Below are 18,443 nucleotides of genomic sequence, written 5' to 3'. Positions count from 1 at the left end.
TTTATGAAAAGTCATTTTGCTGTCATTGCTGTGGAGTTGCAGTAAAGCAATCTTACTGCCGACTGAAGAGCCTGATAAAACGTGCATTTCCTTTTTCACTAATTTTTGTGCGTCAGTACACTACTACATTGTCCATTGCCACTTGGAACAGTTAACAAGATAACCATACAAGTGACAAAAGACTGCAGCTTAGATTAGGTATAATTTGCAAAACAGGTTCTGTGTGCTCCTGTGATCATAAATAGTGGGTGTCTGTGTGGGGAAGTGTGAATGCATTGATGTGTTTCAACACTAACATACTGTAGGATGTGACATGCATTATCCTAATCAGATAGTGTCAGTAAGTGCCTCATGGGAAGAGCAGCCATGAGGGAACCATAAATGCCTACCTGCTACCCACGAGAGGAATAATGTGCATCTACACCGCCTACTCTTGTATGTGTGTGGGCTGAATTTATTTTCACTAACACGGCAAGGTTACAATTGTGAGCATTTCATATTCTGGTATCCTGGTACAATATATTGCACATTTCAAGGTTAAAATTAGCTTACTATGTGTCCAGTCACTTTGTGTCCTAATGGTGCTGATTATAATTCAAAACAATAAAGCTGTAACACAGGTTACGCAATGTGGCATGAGATTACACATGTTGGCGTTAATGCTAATTATCCTAACTTAACTCAGCACTGAAAAATTAATTCCACAGATATATTTTAAAATGGGCTTCGCTAGAGTCTTGTCACGCACAAAATAGGATTTCCGATAAATAGTCTCTGCGTACATCACATGACATACTTTATATGGCTATATTCCAACCGTTTGTAACTTTTCTTAAAAGGATTTCACTTTTTAAATGCCAATGTACAGCACTTGGTCTGATAAGGCTCGCTCATACAGCAAGAGGTTACTCATCTGATGCTATGTGTACAGACCTGCAGGGCCCAAAGCCTGAATCACGTACACAATCAGAATATACAGGCTGTCTGCTCCCCTCCAATAAGTTATTGAGTCATTTTCTCAATATTACTTTGCTTGCTCATCCGGTGTTTGATCAACACAAAACACGCCACACAAACAGGCACCCACCACATCTACAAACACCATGTTAGACCCACACACACGAAAAATCATACTCAAACACACTGCACAAAAAACGCTCACACCCGAAGGGACATGCCCCCCACACACAACCACAAATACATCACAGACACACACATAGCACATAATAATAGAGGCAACATTTACTGAAACTGCACATGTGCATTCGTAGATCCCCCCCCCCCCACACACACACAACAGACATACAAGTACAAGCTCACCACTCACTGCAAACAAACACACACTGACAACTACCTTACGGATTCAGGGCCAGATGTAGCAAAGGGTTTTACCCATTCCGTGTGTATGGGAAAATGTGTTCGTACATATGGCCCTTAATTTCAGAAATGTCCATGATAGCCTCCTATAAAGAGTACTTAGTTACATCTTTGATATTAATTTTCATGGGAGGTACAATTTATATTGTGTACCCCTCACCTCCAGCATCCGTAAACCGACCACTTACAATGCAGTTGTTTTATCAAAAATAACAGGGACGTTCAGGAGCAAGCCACAGGGCAATCATATGTTTAGCAGTATACACCGCGGGAAAAAAAAAACTCTGAAGGCGTTTTATGATAAAGTCGTCTGAGGCAGTGACGGCTGATATGCCAGTGGTACAGGGATAAATAAACCTCGCTACGAAGCACCGACATATGGAGAGCAATCAGCTCATTTGGGTGCTATGTTCACCAGAATTTTGAGTCTCGAGAAGGCACAAGAGGATTGCCACAGAAAATGATAATCCGTGCCTATTTCGCTCTCTAGTTCACCCTTGCTGCGATAGAGTGCGCGCATTTTACAAAACATTCATACAAGCCTTGGAACACAATACAAGCGAAAACGAGAGCTGAGGGGACACGGGAAATAAAAGCAGCATGCATGCTATATTCCCGTTTTCCACATTCGCCCGGCGCAAGAGCAGTAAGGTTGCACAAACCTGCACGGGTGCCTCGTGTCTCATCCTGCCTCCAGTCGGTCTCCTGTGGTCTCCCAGTAAGCGGAGCCCCTAGAGTACAGAGACGCCCCGGCACAGCGCGACAACGAGCCCCCACTGGCCGTGGCTGCCGGACCGGCTTTAATATCAGCACTGGAGCTGTCCCTGGTGCCCTGACGTATCTTTCCTCACGCCCGCGAGGCTGCCTCTGGGGCTTGTAGTTCTTTCACTCCCTTCAGCCGACCATTGTCAGTGCTTCGAAAACTGCAAGCCCCACAAGCCCCCGGTGCTAGTCTCCCCCTCAGCTGTCTGCCTAGAATGAATACATATATTATATGTATCTGGGTAACAGAGAGAAGCAAACGCGCATTATTGACCCTTCGCAGTTTTGTTAGTGTAATGTTAAATGGCATTCCTATCCAATTAAACGGGGCTTAAATTAATATATATGTACACCGTACTATACTAAATGTCATACACCTCTCATAGAACTGTCTGTGTACAAATAGATATATTTTCAGCATGATTAATGTAGTATGTATGATTACATGCAGAGATGTGCCTGTGTATGTAGTCTCTTATTGATTACCTGCTCGTGTGTAATATTTTGCACACCAAGCACTTCTACTCAACAACACTCGGGGAATGAATGTCCAAAGACTGACAGGCTTCATATGTAGGGTCCTTCCAGTGAGTGCAAAGAGCAAGAGCACCTCTTACCTTCCCATACAGCTCCATTAGCTGTGACCAGCTCCCCGGACAGAAGTGTCAACGCAGGGCAGACAAACTGAGCGGGGGCCGAGGAGACCCCGCGAGGGAGGACGAGGCAGCTGTAGCCGCACGGTGTTGCGGGTGTGGCGCACGGGAGGCCTGGGTCTGCACTGGAGTGCAGCTCGGTTGAGTCCGGCTGGCGGCCCGGGCTGGTAGGAGGCGGAGCTGTGGCCGAGGGCGAGCAGTGCAGGCTCTGCGAGCAGACAAAGCCCAGGATGGAACAGCTGGGGGCCTCTCCGCACGGAAGGCCCTGGGGCATGGGAGGCCGCCGGAGCGGATGCTACAATCTTTTCATTTGGCGCTTTGACTTCCTGCACGAGGAGGGGCGAGAGCAAACATCGGCCATATGCTGAGCCTTAATGAATATCATGATCAAGCCAGGGTAAAGTGAAAGAAGGGGGCCCAGGCCAGCCCACAGTAAATAACCCACTCTTGTTGAAACCGTGCATTTGCCACCATTGATGGTGTATGCGCACACGCGCTGGTGCTGATCCTGCAGGCATAAGGAGGGACAATAGCGTTACAGATATTCTATATGTGGGCGCCATTATAATCCGAGTACTCCCAAACTGGGTGCTGTTATTGAGGATTGGCATGGGGATCAGGATCTCAGCAGTAATCACTGCCATCCTAAGGGTTTTAGGCGCCCCGGGCAAGAAATATTTTGAGGGCCCCTATTTCGAACAACGTTGAAATCTCTTACCCATTTTCTGCTAATTCAAACCCTGTGTTACCGAATAATATTGAATTATACCTTAAATATTGACATACATAAATATATATAAGTGAGGTGAGCTAGATATAAACGTCACATGCTTGGGGTGTCCTTGGAAGGCGCGGGCCCTGGGCAATTGCCCACTGAGCCCATGCCTTAAAACGTCTGGCAGGATAGCTTGTTGAGTTCAGCTTTTGTGCAGCACGCATAGAAAAAACAAAAAACGAGGAGGAATAAAAGTTCCTGCTAAGTCCACCCTGGGGTGCGCCCTTCTAAGTCCACCCTGGGGTGGCATTAGATTTTGGAGCTGCCTCAGGTTTATGAAATTTCATAAATCTGAGGCAGCGTTAAAATGCAGTGGGTGTTGCTGTGGCACGCCCACCACAACACCCATTGCACGCCCCTTCCACACACAGTGCTGCGTGGGAAGGGGCCATATTTACAAGGTGACGTTAACCACAAAAAGTGGCTTAATGCCACCTTGTAAATAAGGCGCAGTGCTTAGTGCCACAGGAGCATCATGAAAAGTAACGCTCCTGTGGCGCTAGCAACCTATAAATACGCCTCTTAGTTTATTAATGGTCTACTCTAGAATCCTATGTTTGATGTATTGCCACAGGCAGTACTTTAAATCGATAAGTACTGCGTAGTACTGACTACCTGCACTTAGTTGTTTTGAAAAGGAGAGTACCTGCACTTCAGAGCTCTGCTGCAATACATTTAATGAGAGAACCTCAGCACTTCTCAGGAGCAAACAGCTGGTCTTAATAGTGAGTACCTGCATTTCTGTATTTCGATTGAAAGCCCTGTCCACAGCTTCAAATCCCAGTAGACACGCTCAGCTTTTCATAATTCTTAGCTGGATAAAATGTGTACTGTTGAGTTGCGTAACAACAAAGACTTGTTTTTCAGGGTCAAGGGGTGAAAGTGTGCTTCACAAATACTCGTGTCCTGTTATTATGTGCAGATTAGGAGTTTAAATCCTGGCTACAAACGAATTACTAGGTGTTCATCACCATGTGTGTGCATTCACAGTTGAAGTGCGGCCATCTTGAAATGGGTAAAAACCTATATTAATATGGATTGCTGCTAATAGTCTGTCAGAAGCAAAACGTTTTTTAAAATAATGAGTGAGAAGAATGGAGCAACATAGGAGAAGGAGTGAAGGAGCAACAGATTAGCGGGGCTAATCCCAGGATTGATGAGATGGGAGTGCGACCAGCTGTGATTCAATCTGTTCCACTATCTAAAGGCGCCAATCCTTTCATATAGTGCCCTACAATCGTGGTGGAGGCCTGAGCACGGACTGTTTTTTTGACCATGTGACTTTTGCCTCGTGCCACAATGTCTTCTACGATCGCAAAACTGCAGGCCAGTACCGCCTTACACTCAATGTGGCGTCTTCTAGCATAAGTATCCTTGCACATGGGTGTCCTGGCCTGGAGCTTGTTTGTAAAAGATATTTCTTTCCAGGCATAAGTTAATCATTCGTCCACTGTCATGAGGAGGCCCATACTCAACAGCTGCCGAAATACATCAACACCTTCACTGGAGGATTTTTTCAACATCAGAAATAAACTTTATAGAGTACATGGGGCTCACAATGAATAACTGAGGATGGGAGTGTCCTCATTGTGTGACTCATCGTGGATCTACCTCTTTTGTGTTGTGTTGTATTATTTGATGCCTGGGTTTGGATCTCATAAGTGATCCCATGACAAGTTGAGTTGTGCCATTCTGACACTGTTTCACTTTTTTGTGGTCTGTCTGTTTTTTTCACCAAGAGTGCTCAACGAACTATGAGTTCATTTGGCTAATACATTTTTCATGTTTCACCAAACGTACACAAGGCCATGGTGGCCAGGAGGTACACCCAAAGAGTAACCAACTTCCCCCTCAACTGTCTACGGGGAGATCAACAGTTGGTGGCAGATAAGGTTCAAGTGAGGACAGAAGTCCATTTAACCTGTATCCTTAGGAGAGGAGTCTACCTTTTAAATCAAAGTATTCTCAGTCCCATAAAACAATAGTCCTGCATGCTCTCTCTCGCCTTGAATGTGTGTGGAGTAGCAAACCGAAAATGTAGGTTGTATTTGTGTGCCTTGTGAATGGTGTCCTCACCAAGGACATAGCAGATGTAACACAAGATTAGAGACCTCCTGTGTATTGACTTGTGTCCATTTTTATACTTGCAGTGATTTAGTGCCATTAGTCATACCCAAGTTCAGACCTGTTGGAAAGGTAAGGATTGATCAAACCTGGTTTGCACTAGGTTGATGCCTCTTCATATACTTCATTTTCAGAGACACTCTAGTTAACTATTCCTTGCTTTCGCTAGCCAAAGTTATCAACTTAGAACATGGTGTAGCTTTTGATTGTCCCTGATGTCCTACTTTTACCACTAGTCAGAGATATATATACTTACACCGTTGACCAAGTAGGTTATATTTCTATTAACCTTTAGGGGAGCTCGTGTGCCTCAGTGAAGAGAAACATCTGATCAGTGAAAATACTTTTCAAGTGTATTTTTCCAAAGACTGGAAACAAGCATAGGACTCTGGTGAAAGCCCTCCTGCTGCAACAATGCTGGCAAGATGATAACAAGAAGTGAGGTCAAGACTCCTGACACCTTTTATCTTGAGGCAGCAAATAACCAAGAACCACAATGCACTTGCAGCCCAGATCACATCTGCTTTGCAAGTTGGACAAGGTTAAACAGTAGAGAATTTGCCTTTATTCAAAAGAATGGAGTCAGTTTAAAGCCCAGATTGGTCACTCCTCTCATTTGGCAAGCATTATGATGTTCTTGAGTAGCATGCATAGTCCCCGTCTTGACCTGAAAAAGACATAGCAATCTGAATGGGAGAAGATGTCAGATGATTTTTGTAGGTCAATGGGTCAATCTTTTGCGATCACTTTCTGCAGCCACTTGTAAAGGGATCCTCCACTTATTTACAAGATACCAAAGATGTATTAAATTTGATTGAGACTATTAACAATACAGGAGATGTCCAAGCACTAATTACCATGGATGTGGAGGCTCTCTATACCAATATACCCCAAGACTCAACTCTACAGGTAGTAGAATCTATACTACAGCACAATAGTGACAATTTGACGCCACCCATAGCATTTATTATGCAGTGTGCAACAGTAGCAATGAAAGAAAATTTCTTTGGTTTTGAAGATCAATTTTACCACCAGATTAGAGGCACTTGCATGGGAAGCACGTTTGCTCCTAGCCTGGCATGCCTCTATATGTACAACTTTGAACAACAATTCATTTTGTCTGCCACTAATCCTTTTACCAATAATATAAAACTGTGGCGTTGGTATATTGACGACATTTTGGTTGTATGGCAAGGCCCTCTGGCTATAGCAAGTTCACTGACTGATTGGGTGAACACACTCAACCCGTACTTGAAATTTACTTCTACGGTGTCAGACAAGGAGGTACATTTTTTGGACCTACTAATCACGATTGACCAAGGAAAACTATTTACCTGTACTTATCACAAACCTACAGATCGCAATAGCTTACTTATGTACGAGAGTCATCATCCTAAACTTCTACGTGACAACCTACTGTTTGGCCAATTTCTACGGCTACGACGTAACTGTTCCTCAATACAGGAATACAATACTCAAGCAGATGACCTTCAAACTATACTTCTTGATCGACATTATCCTCAATATGTCATCAACCGAGCCCGTAAGAGAGCTAGGAACAACAATCGTGAATCTCTACTCCAAACTAACACTAAAGTCATGAACAGACGGTTGACGTGCGTGTCTACATTCACCCCTCTATCAAATCAGATAAAAAAATTGATCAATAAGAGGTGGCCTATTCTTAATAGTGGGGGGAACACCATCCCCAGGCCCCTTTTTGCATTCAAACGATCTAAAAACATTAAAGATCTGATAGTCCACACCCGTCCGAAAGACACACCGCGGCCACAGACACAAACCACGCTTTGGAACCTTCCACCTGTAGTTGGACACTACCCCTGTGGGCACTGTAATGTCTGCCAATTTACTAGCCACAGGAAAACCCTAGAACTGGAACCTATAGGTCAATGGCGCCTGACCAAACACACGAATTGCAACACTAAAAATTGCATTTATATGATCACTTGTCCTTGTGGGCTGCGCTATGTAGGCATGACCTCTAGACGAGTTAAAATACGAATTCATGAGCATAGGAGCAACATTAGGTGTGGACGCATCACTACAAAATTATGTGCACACTTTTTGGAGGCCCCCCAAAGTCCTGATGATCTAAGTTGGGTCGTACTTGATGTCCTGAAAATCACTACTGACACTCCACATGCCTTGTTCAGACTGGAACAACGGTGGGTTTTCAAGTTACACACCAATATGAATGGGTTGAATGATGCCATTCCTTGGACAACACTGTCCCCCTAAAACAATATATGTTGAGGACTCATTTGAGTTATATATTTTTTTCTTCTCCAAGTTGGTGAATATTTAATAGCACAACGACCTGGACATCCTACATTTTGCCACCATCATTATCATACCATATTTGGCAAAAAGATATACAATGCCCTCCAATCACTGATATTTAACCTGGTATTCAGTGCCTTTGACGTATTTTGACTGACTCCATTTGACCACTTTGATAGGGGGCCTCCTATTTGTACTATTTGGTTGACATAATCATGGCCTTTAACACCACTATTTCCATTTTGGTGGCTACCTCCCTTAGCCATCTTTTATGGTGACCTACATCTGCCTACTAACATTATCCACTATAATGTGCACGCTCTAATCAGCCACTCCAAGATGGCCGCCGGAATTTTTTGTCCCTTCTCTACTTCCACTACTCTCTCCAGGAAGCTACTGGAGATGAACATTTCTCTCAGTTTTTACTTCTATTAACTATTTAAAGATGGCCGCCGGAATACTTTTTTCGCCCCTCTTTTATTTTTATGACTCATTCCAAGAAGCCTCAGGAGTTGAGTCCTTCTTCAGTCTTTACCACTCGCTCCATTTCTGCCCGGGAAAACCCCTTTAAAAGACTCGTATCGAGTCAGGCAGTTTATAATACGGGACAGCACGCCAGGGTAGGTTTCCCTGTGGATTGCTGGCACAAACTAAGTAAGTGGCCTTGAATTTAACCCTCTATTATACTGTATTTTTTGCTTTTAGGGGCAGACAACGAGCTCTGTTAAGTCAGATAACATAGACTTACAGACGCTCGTTTTTTTAAATCCCTTAGTGGCACATGGATTACCAGACTAGGTCCGGGTGATTTTCAGCCTGCAAATCACCGTTGACAATAATACATAGACACAGTATATACTTACCTGCTTGATAATTTTCATTCCCCCTCCCTATTCATCTTTGTTACATTTGCTAGAGATGTGACTTGGTTTGATTAACTGTTACACAGATCTATATACATCTGACAATCACCTCGGTTGCTTGTTCTTCAGTAGTGAACTTGACTGTGTTGGATTCCTTTTTTTGTGTCAAATTAATTGTGTTTATTTTATTACTCTATTAGTAGTGACCGCTATCGGCATGCTACTTTCCAAGGGGCTCCCCATATAACAAGGGATGGTAAGCATACTGGCTTGTTATTCCACACGACTGGTTACTACACATTGCTGTGTCACGGGTGTTCTCTCTAAGTTTTCTAGGGCGACCATTATTTTTTTTGACTAACAGTGAACTTCAATGTAAGTAACTACATGTATTTGTTTGATGATTTAAATTGCGCAAACTTTCTGTAATATAGACAGGAGAAGTTTTGTTATCGATTGGTCCTGAAGAAGCGTCATAGGATCTTGTTAGACCACTGTACGCGAAACATGTTGACCATGTCCTAGGAGTCCTGCGATAATTTTCCCAGCTCCAACACTAGGTAGAAAGTGGTTGACCATTATTTCTCACATTACACTTTCCTTATGTTTTTAATCTTGGTCCCAGTCTTATTTTTCGATCTATTAAACGTATTTGCCCCATTAGGACTGGGAACTAATTTTATTAGTCACTCTCCTGCCAGGAATAGTGCCTGTCTGTGATACTAGGCAGCCACCTATAAAGATCTCCGGCAAAGAGCCCCCTAAACGGGGAGCCCGTCAGACATTGCAGCGCCGGTCTGACGAGGAGCTACCCGATGATGAAGCATGACATCCTCTTGGATGTGTGAGGGCTCTTGCGCCTGAACATTATTGTCCCCCTAGTTTCCTTCATCTTTGGAACAGTGTACACTTGTTTTAGTATGCTTAGGTATTTGGGAGACCGTACACTGGACCATTAACCTCCCAGTCCCTCTCTTTGTTGATACAATGGGTTATAACTCCAATGGAAAGACACCAACTACACTAGTCTTGCAGAGTTTTATACACGAAGAGAACAACATGCCCTTTCATTACTGCAAAAGACTACTCATGAATGTTTTCATGAAAGGTATTCCAATGAACAGATAAAGAAGCCTGCCATACTTTAATATGCTAATGTGAGAACGTGGATTATTAGTTGGTGTGGATGGTAAACCTCCACAAGTTATAGTGTCACTATTCTTGTTATATCCAGTAGTTTGCACCTGAGCTCAACCCTTCATAGCGATTGAACAGAGCTTACATGCTTAATTTGAGAAAATGCATAAAGCACTTAGAAGTATCAAAACAGTTAAAAAGTTTAAAACACCACTCCAATTTATAACAATAGAGAAAAACTTAATGAGCAAAACAACACCAAAAACAACAAAAATCCAATAAGGAGAACCAGAGATAATTGTTAATGTTTTAAATAAAAATAGCACCAAACAGTGTTAAGAGGCACCAAATGTGGTCATCTGGTTGCACTTGACCAGGGTCCAGGCATCATTTAAAACCTACATTGATGGAATGTGGGTTGGATACAGAAACCAGGTTTGTACCAGTCAGAAGTTTTAACTTCTGAATAAGTCTCTAAATTGGATGTCAAAAATCCTCAGCATGGCAAGGCAGCAGGCTGTGGCTGAGAAGGGCTAAACAAGGCCTCATAGCTGTCAGATGAGGTCATGGTGAAGCCTTTGACTTTTGGCGGGAAAGCTCATAGAAGGAGAAATTTAATATTTGTGCCCTAGGAAGGTCCCTCATTGGCTGGATACTTTTGGTACCTTCGTCCGGTAAAGATTTCTATGTTCAGGCTTAGTCATTTTTTTCAAGCTTGGATTCCTTCAGCGAAGAAAGGAAAAAGCTCCAAGTGAGAGCAACCTGAATCTTTGGCCCAGCGGCAACACTGCTTTTTCGGACTGACATGGCAGGTTTGTCCCGGTTTCTTAGGATGTTAGGAGCAGTACACTTCATTACTACTTTAAGCAAAGGGAGAAATAAGGTTATTGGAAGGCCCCCTCAGCTTTCCCTAGAACAAATCATATAACTGAGAGGATGCCTGCTGTGGTAGATTCTCGCAGACCCTATTTCCAATCTCATGGTGAAAAATAAGCATTATTTATTTAAAATAACTCCAATCCATAGTAATGTGTGGCATGTTTCATCATTGAGTCCTTGCCTGATATATGTAGCATTACTGGGCAGGCTTAATCTCACTGTTGGAGGGAGAATTTTGGTGTGTGTGTTTGCCAGATCTGGAAAGACATTAAAATTGCCTTCAAGTGATCTGCCATACACTTTACTCTTGAGGCACCTTTGGCAATATAAAAACAGAACAGGATGCACATGAAGTAATTATCAACTCCTACATCCACTGGTCAAAATGTGTCATCAAGTTAAGTTCAGATCTATGGGTCACCTGGCTTCATCAGGACTGAACCAATCCCTTAAATGGTATTAGTATGGAGAGTATCCAATAGAAATGTGAATTTCATGCCACTCCTTCGTGATAAGTATGCCTACACATCAGGTAACCGGTCACTCTACACCACCACTAGGTTGCGGTGTGTCCAATAGAGGAGAGCCTGAATACTACCAAGTGACCAGTTCTGTGTAAGTAGGTAACCTAAGTAATTCACAGTCTTCATAAGTAACAGCATTTATTATTTTTTTGCATTTCTTGCATGTGTGCATGATACACTGCGCACTATAAATTCAATAAAACACTCAATGTGCCTGTCAAATTTGTGATGAGATTTTTTGCATTTACTGGGAGGAAACCCTCTGTGTTCCTCCTACTTGTGATCATTTGTTTGTAATCACTCAGTCATGCTTCTTGTGCCTCAAAAGAGAGTCCAACCTCAAGCCATGTTACTGGTGCAACCTATATCTGAACTTTTAATCTGCAAATATGCTTAGAGACGGGTGGTTCTATGTTGATCATTACATTTATAGGTTGAATTTGTAGAAACTATGGTTCCCTTGGCCAGGACTGCAAGGTATGGAATACAAACGTGCATATTATTTAATTGATACTTAATTGATGGCAACACCTAATGATTAAGTGGGCGGAATATGCCCCATACGAGGTTACAGGCAGGCTGGACTCTTGCATCACACACTGTAGGGAAAAAGGGAAACTCAATGAGTAATTCTTTCGGAGCACATAATATATTACATCTTTTCAGGCTGAACAACTGTTCTATTCACAACTCCAAAGGATTGCCCAGCGATTGCACCTGAGTTCAGCCCCATAACTCCTATACATTGGAGTGCGGGGCATGGTTGCCACTTTTTGTGTTGCAGCTTGATCCTGGTTCGAAGGAATTAAAGAGCCCCTTAAAATTTTCTGCACCAATCACATTGAAGTAAGACAAGAAGACGCATTGTTTTACCCCTGTCTACTGGTGGAAGGAGCTTATCCTGCAGGCCCTTTGTGGGAAAGTAAGTGTATTTACGAAAAAATCTGCATGGGAGTGGCTTAAGTGCATAACAAAATTCAGAACTTTGGCCATTTAATTAAAATTAGCTTCAAGATTGCCTTCCTGTGGTCATTTTTGGAAGCTGAGAATTTGGGAATAATTTTAATCAACAAAAACAATGCAGTTGCATTAATTCACCTAAAGCTGGCAGGTCCTCGTAAATATAACATGCAATACATTTAAAACTCAACTCTGTGTAAAAACAGTCATAATTTATATACATTGATTAAACCCACTACATAACATTGCTACCTATGCACAATATAAAGCAACATTAATAATTGCTTTTAATCAGATATCAGAAAGCTAATTATATAACGGTTGATTATAATCATATATGTTAATAATTAAGGGCTTAATCACAATTGTTTTTCGATCATAATGAACTCAAATTCTGTGTGTGCATTGGGCTCATATTTAATCATTTCAGTAGCATTAATAAACAACTGCATTTTATGTAGGCTTCAAGCCTTGTATAGATATTAATGTGCATAATTGCTTTAAATATCCCTGACAAAAATGTCCATATTCTAACAATTAATTAATTGTACATGTGAGCACGACAATAAATTTACACCAAAAATTGCTTGCTAGACTATTACAAATATATAGATTCTGAGGTAATTTAAAGAAAGAGGTCAATATGAAAATAGAGGGAGCTAGGAAGAATACTCATTCGGCTAATGAGGTACTGGCTTTGATCATTCAGAAAAACAGAAAGTCTTTATCAATATTCAAACTGTGGAGACGAGGGGGCAGATTTACTAATATTTCATGCAACACAGCAAGGCAACTGGTGTGAAAGGGTGGGAGCAAGATTTACTAATATTTCATGCAACACAGCAAGGCAACTGGTGTGAAAGGGAGGGAGCAGAAATGCGCCATGTCTACTAATGCTGGCGCACTGTGTGCTGCCTACACCAGTGCAGGCACCCTTGCGCCATACTACCTACATTACAGGCAGGATTGTTTTTGTGCAGGAAAGAATAACTAGGGGGCAATTTTCCTATTTTATGTGTGATGCAGGATGCATCAGACTTTGAAAGAGGAAGCAATGAGTAGGAATATAGATTTTTCCCAATGTTACAGCTCTCTTGGGTAGGCGCACTATTTTGATGCAAACACATGTTTACAACTCTTTGTAAATCTGGGTTTGTCACAAAGTACACATGCGGAAGCATGGGAATGCCCATGCTCTACCCATGTAATACCTACCTGAAGTGAAATAATGCAAGGCATGCTTTGCATGGCTTGGTAAATGCCAAAATGGATTTTGTGTCAGGGCTGTGGCACAGAATCCCAGTAAATCTGGGCCCCAGATTTGATAGCATAATAATCTTTGTTAGTAACTGATGCAATCTTAACCTGCAGTTCTCACTCACCTCTTAGTCATCAACAGCATGAGAAATCTGTGAGTGTAGTTACAAGGGGACAGTGTACATTCTACAGTACAACAAGGCCAGGAAAAATCTGGAAGAGCCTGTGGCGGCTGCAGCAGAGTGGAAGGGCAGGGCTTGGCAGAGACAGCGGCTGCACTGCACTACTTCCAAGTCAAAATAAATGTCAGGAGGAAGCAACAGCGCCCGCCATGGGTGCAGCATCGAGGGTAGAGGGTCCAACCTTTCACTTCAGTCGGTGCCTGGCCTGAGACATGGCTCTCTTATTACCCTCTCCTCTCCCAATCTGGATACTTGTGTGTTTGTTGTATGTGCCTGCAGGCGTCTGTTGCTTCTCCTGTGTCCCGGGGTATTTCCTGACTCGTCAGCGCCAACAGTTGCCACCCGAATTTCGGGACACACATACAGTGACACCCATCATTAGTGTAAAAGGTCATTTATTTAGGACAGGATTTAAACATAAAACAACATTAAACTTCGACTGTATACCCCAACATTAACGAAACCCTAACTCTTCAAGATTTTCTTTGAGCATCTTTCTCTCTTCGAAAACCTCTCTTCGCTTCTCCTCCCCTAGACACTCCCCTATTCCTCTCATGCCCTACTTGCTTCGAGCATACCCCCCCACTCTGATCCTTCACCTCCTTGTTTTTCCCCTTGGAAGGGTGAACAAGCCCGCATCTGGCTCTCCAACCTCCCCCATCTTCTGCCATACCCTATAATGCCACCTGCCCTAACTGACCCTCAACCCCCTTCTGTTATCCCCTTTCTCTATAGCCGCCTAATGTCGCCATCCCCTCCTAACTTTCTTAAGCTGCCGGGTGGGTGCGTGGTCAAATTCCGCTCCTTCCTAAAACGGTCAGCGCGGAAAGAGGCCGACCCACCCTCCCACCCCTCTTATACACCCTAAACTGAAACCCACCCCCACTTACCTGCAACCAATCAGGCTCCCTTGCGCCACTTCCTGTCCTTCCCGAACGTGCCCGCGGAGAGACTAGAGCGAGTCTCTCTCTCCGCGGGCCCCTCCATCGGGACACACATACAGTGACACCCATCATTAGCGTAAAAGGTCATTTATTTAGGACAGGATTTAAACATAAAACAACATTAAACTTCGACTGTATACCCCAACATTAACAAAACCCCAACTCTTCAAGATTTTCTTTGATCATCTTTCTCTCTTCCAAAACCTCTCTTCGCTTCTCCTCCCTTAGACACTCCCCTATTCCTCTCATGCCCTACTTGCTTCGAGCATATCCCCCCCACTCTGATCCTTCACCTCCTTGTTTTTCCCATTGGAAGGGTGGACAAGCCCACATCTGGCTCTCCACCCTCCCCCATCTTCTGCCATCCAGCAAAACCCACTTGGCGTTTTGCTGCCCCACCCCAGGAAAAACAAACCTTCTTCAGGTCACTTTTTCTTTCTTTTTTTATGCCTTAACTCTTAAGCTTGTTCCCTGAACCAGAGCTTCTCGCCCCATAGCTCCCCTAACAGCAGCCTCAACGCTGTCAAATAGTATGCATTTCCCAATTGTGACAAGTGTACCCCGTCAGCCCTGAACAGTGTCACGTCTTGCTCCTTGATGTCCTCGTGCTTAAGGACCTTAATCCCCTGAGCCCAACAAAATACCCTCATGGCCCTGTTCAGTTTTTTGCGAGCCCGCTCGATGACTCCATGTTTAACTGCCCCTCTCCACACTTGTCTGGGCACAAATTCTGTCCACACCAAGCATGTGAGGTGTAACCTCTGTTTCAAAAGTTCCAAGTCTCTCTGCATATCCTGTATTAGTGTGAGCCCTGATAGCTTCACAAGGTCATTTTCCCCCAGTTGAATCAGCAGCAAATCAGGAAATCCCCATTCCAGCAAACTAGCAGTGATAAAGAGAAGCAAACTTCCCCACCTCATGCTACTCTTCCCCCACCAAAAAACTTCGTGGTGTCTGCTAGGGAGTCCCATCGCCCTGCCGTAAATTTGCTTCTCTGCAAACTTTGCTGCCCAGTGAACGAAGGAATGGCCGACCAGCCATGTCACATCTTGTCTTTCTGTGGCCCAGCCACACATCCTGCAAAGAAAAAACACTGTAAAGGCTGACATGAAAACCTAAACTCCCCACCCCATATGTCTCAGTTAATCAAACCACCCTTATGAACCAGGACTGTATCACGGCCTCACATAACGCTCTCAGCATCTAGATTTCCATCTACCTATGGCCTTAATTCTAGCCCAGTCCCAACCTAAATGAGCTTCTGCTGTAGCTGCGCCAATCCGAAATGAATGCGTGCCAAAATCCATCGAGCGCCTGCCTGTTCGCCCAAGAGCCATTCTCAAAAGCTGCAATAGCTGATAACTAGTAAGCTTCACCCCTGTCCCATGTACAAACACCCCGTTCTCTCCCGGCCTGCGTAGCCTTTGCTTAAACGCCATCCAATCCCTCACCGGGCACGCCAACTCATCCCCCCCTGTCCAGCCGTACCCATTTTCCCTTCCCCAACTGGTCCGTCTTTGAGCGCCTGAGCGAAATACCCAACCGGTCCCCATGCATGCACACCTCCTTTACCTTCACCCCAATCTCTTTCCCTACCCCCAACAATTCAGACACTCGAGACTCATCCAAACCATACACAGACGAAATAAACCTACATCCATGCAGCATACTGGCAACACATGTAATAACACAAGAAGTATTTAAAAAATGTTGGGTTCTCTGGCTGGTTTTCCTGCACTGGACCTAACCCTACCCCAACCTTTCAACATTCTACCTAACAAATCACTACGCGCTGGATCAGAATCAAAGAAAAGTTTCCCATAAAAAGAAACCCCAGCTAGTTTCCCCCCAATTGTTGCAGGAGATAAACCCTCCTCAATCAGAAAAATCACAAAACGCAGTGCGGTTGCCTCGAGATCCTGCGGTCCTTGTGCCCAAAAACTTCCCACAAACAACTCAAAAGATTGAAACTTCAACCATGCAAGCCTGTAACTCCGCTGAGTAGACACTGCTAAAGAAATCTCCACCAGCCCCTTGATCATCAAATACCAAATGTATGCTGGGACCGCAGTCTTGTTCCATTCCGCTTCTGGTGCCAACTCGCGGAAACGTTGCCACTGTGAACGAGACAGGGAATCTGCAATCTCTTTGTAAACCCCAGGTATGTGTGCAGCTTCAAAAATAACATTTAGAGATAAACATTGAAGTATAAACTGGCGCAATAAGCGCAACACTCTGAGGTCCCTAGCCCGCTGTCTGTTGACTAGTTTCACAACCGCCATTTTGTCCACCTGGAAAACCACTGTCCTATTGGCCAACTCCTGCCCCCAGACTGCCAGTGCCACTAAAAGTGGGAAAAACTCGAGGAAGGCAATACTCCTCCCTTGCTGCACCCATTGCGGGGGCCATGCCTCAGCGCACCACCTCCCGTCCCATTACAGACCGAATCCCGAGGCTCCTGCTGCATCGGAAAAAATTTTAACCTGCCACACCGTGTCAGTGTCCCCAAAAGACATGGGTACCCCATTGAAATCTTTCAGAAAGGTTTCCCAAACCTTAATGTCCTCTCTCAGGGCCAAAGAAACCCGTATCCTGTGGTGTGGGAGTACTGCTCCTGACATGGATAACCCCAATCACCTACAAAAGGTCCTTCCTCCCCTCACCACCCCGCAAGCAAAATTAAGGTATCCCAACAGTTTTTGAGCCGTTCGCAAATCCATCTTACGAAGCACACGCACCATGGCCAGAAACTCAAGGATCTCTGTCACTTTTGTCACTGGCAATCTGGCCACCAGCGCGTTTGCGTCCAATTCAATGCCCAAAAAGGTTAGAACTGATAATGGCCCCTCCGTCTTTTCTGGGGCCAAAGGCACTCCTGTCTGCTGAGCTAGTCTCTGAAAATCTGCCAACGCCCGGGCACAGGCCCCAGATGTGGCCGTTCTTACAAATAGGAAATCATCCAGGTAGTGAGTCACCGTCCGGTGTCCACTCATTTCAACAAAAACCCACTGCAAGAAGGTACTGAAGGTTTCAAAAAGTGCGCATGAGATAGCACAGCCCATGGGTAGCACCCAGTCCACATAAATGGCTCCGTCCAACTGCATACCCAGGAGGTCAAAATCTGCTGGATGAAGGGGTAATAACCTAAAGGCCGATTGTATGTCACATTTTGCCATTTCTGCCTTTCGCCCACACCTCAAAACTAACCTCACAGCATCGTCCACCGAGACATAGACCACTTTGGAGTCCTCGTGTGCGATAACATTGTTGACAGATGTTCCCTCAGGCCATGACAAATGGTGAATTAACCGGAACTCACCTGGTGCTTTTTTGGGCACGACTCCCAAGGGGGATATCATCAAATTATCACTTGGCCAGTCATAGAATGGCCCTGCTATTCTCCCCAGAGCCACCTCCTTTGCCAATTTGTCGCGTACCACCTGAGGCTGTTCTTTTGCAGACCGCAAATTGTCTGCCGACCTCCTATTTCGGGGACCCTGGTAACCCACCCGAAAACCTTCACAAAACCTCAACTACAACTGACAGGCCTTATCAGAATCTGGATAGCTGTGTAACCAAGGCAACAGAGTCTCCAGCCTAACTGGCGTAGGACCCCTTTGGCGCAGTAGCATCCTGTGTGCCCCGTCCTCTGGACGCCCTCCATTGTTCCGCTGGACTGGAAAGGGAAAAACATTGAGTGACTGG

The 18,443-nt window shown here is 44.3% G+C and overlaps 1 protein-coding gene across 2 annotated transcripts in view; it reads right to left on the bottom strand.

Annotated features, from left to right (window-relative positions):
• RAB3C (RAB3C, member RAS oncogene family) overlaps nucleotides 1-3,052 on the bottom strand; it is a 396,458-nt gene extending 393,406 nt beyond the window's left edge. The window contains exon 1 of one of the 2 annotated variants that reach the window (XM_069222464.1): nucleotides 2,757-3,052. In XM_069222464.1, the coding sequence (XP_069078565.1) occupies nucleotides 2,757-2,774 (18 nt within the window). In that variant the 5' untranslated portion in view covers nucleotides 2,775-3,052. Of the gene's footprint in view, nucleotides 1-2,039; nucleotides 2,177-2,756 lie in introns of those variants that run through there. The other variant, XM_069222455.1, reaches the window with a different exon arrangement.
• Nucleotides 3,053-18,443: the final 15,391 nt, after the last annotated feature.

This window comes from Pleurodeles waltl, chromosome 1_1 (assembly GCF_031143425.1).
Source record: "Pleurodeles waltl isolate 20211129_DDA chromosome 1_1, aPleWal1.hap1.20221129, whole genome shotgun sequence".
Lineage (NCBI taxonomy): Eukaryota > Metazoa > Chordata > Amphibia > Caudata > Salamandridae > Pleurodeles > Pleurodeles waltl.
The sequence above is the reverse complement of the archived record's forward strand: the minus strand, read 5'-3'. Positions and strand labels throughout refer to the sequence as shown.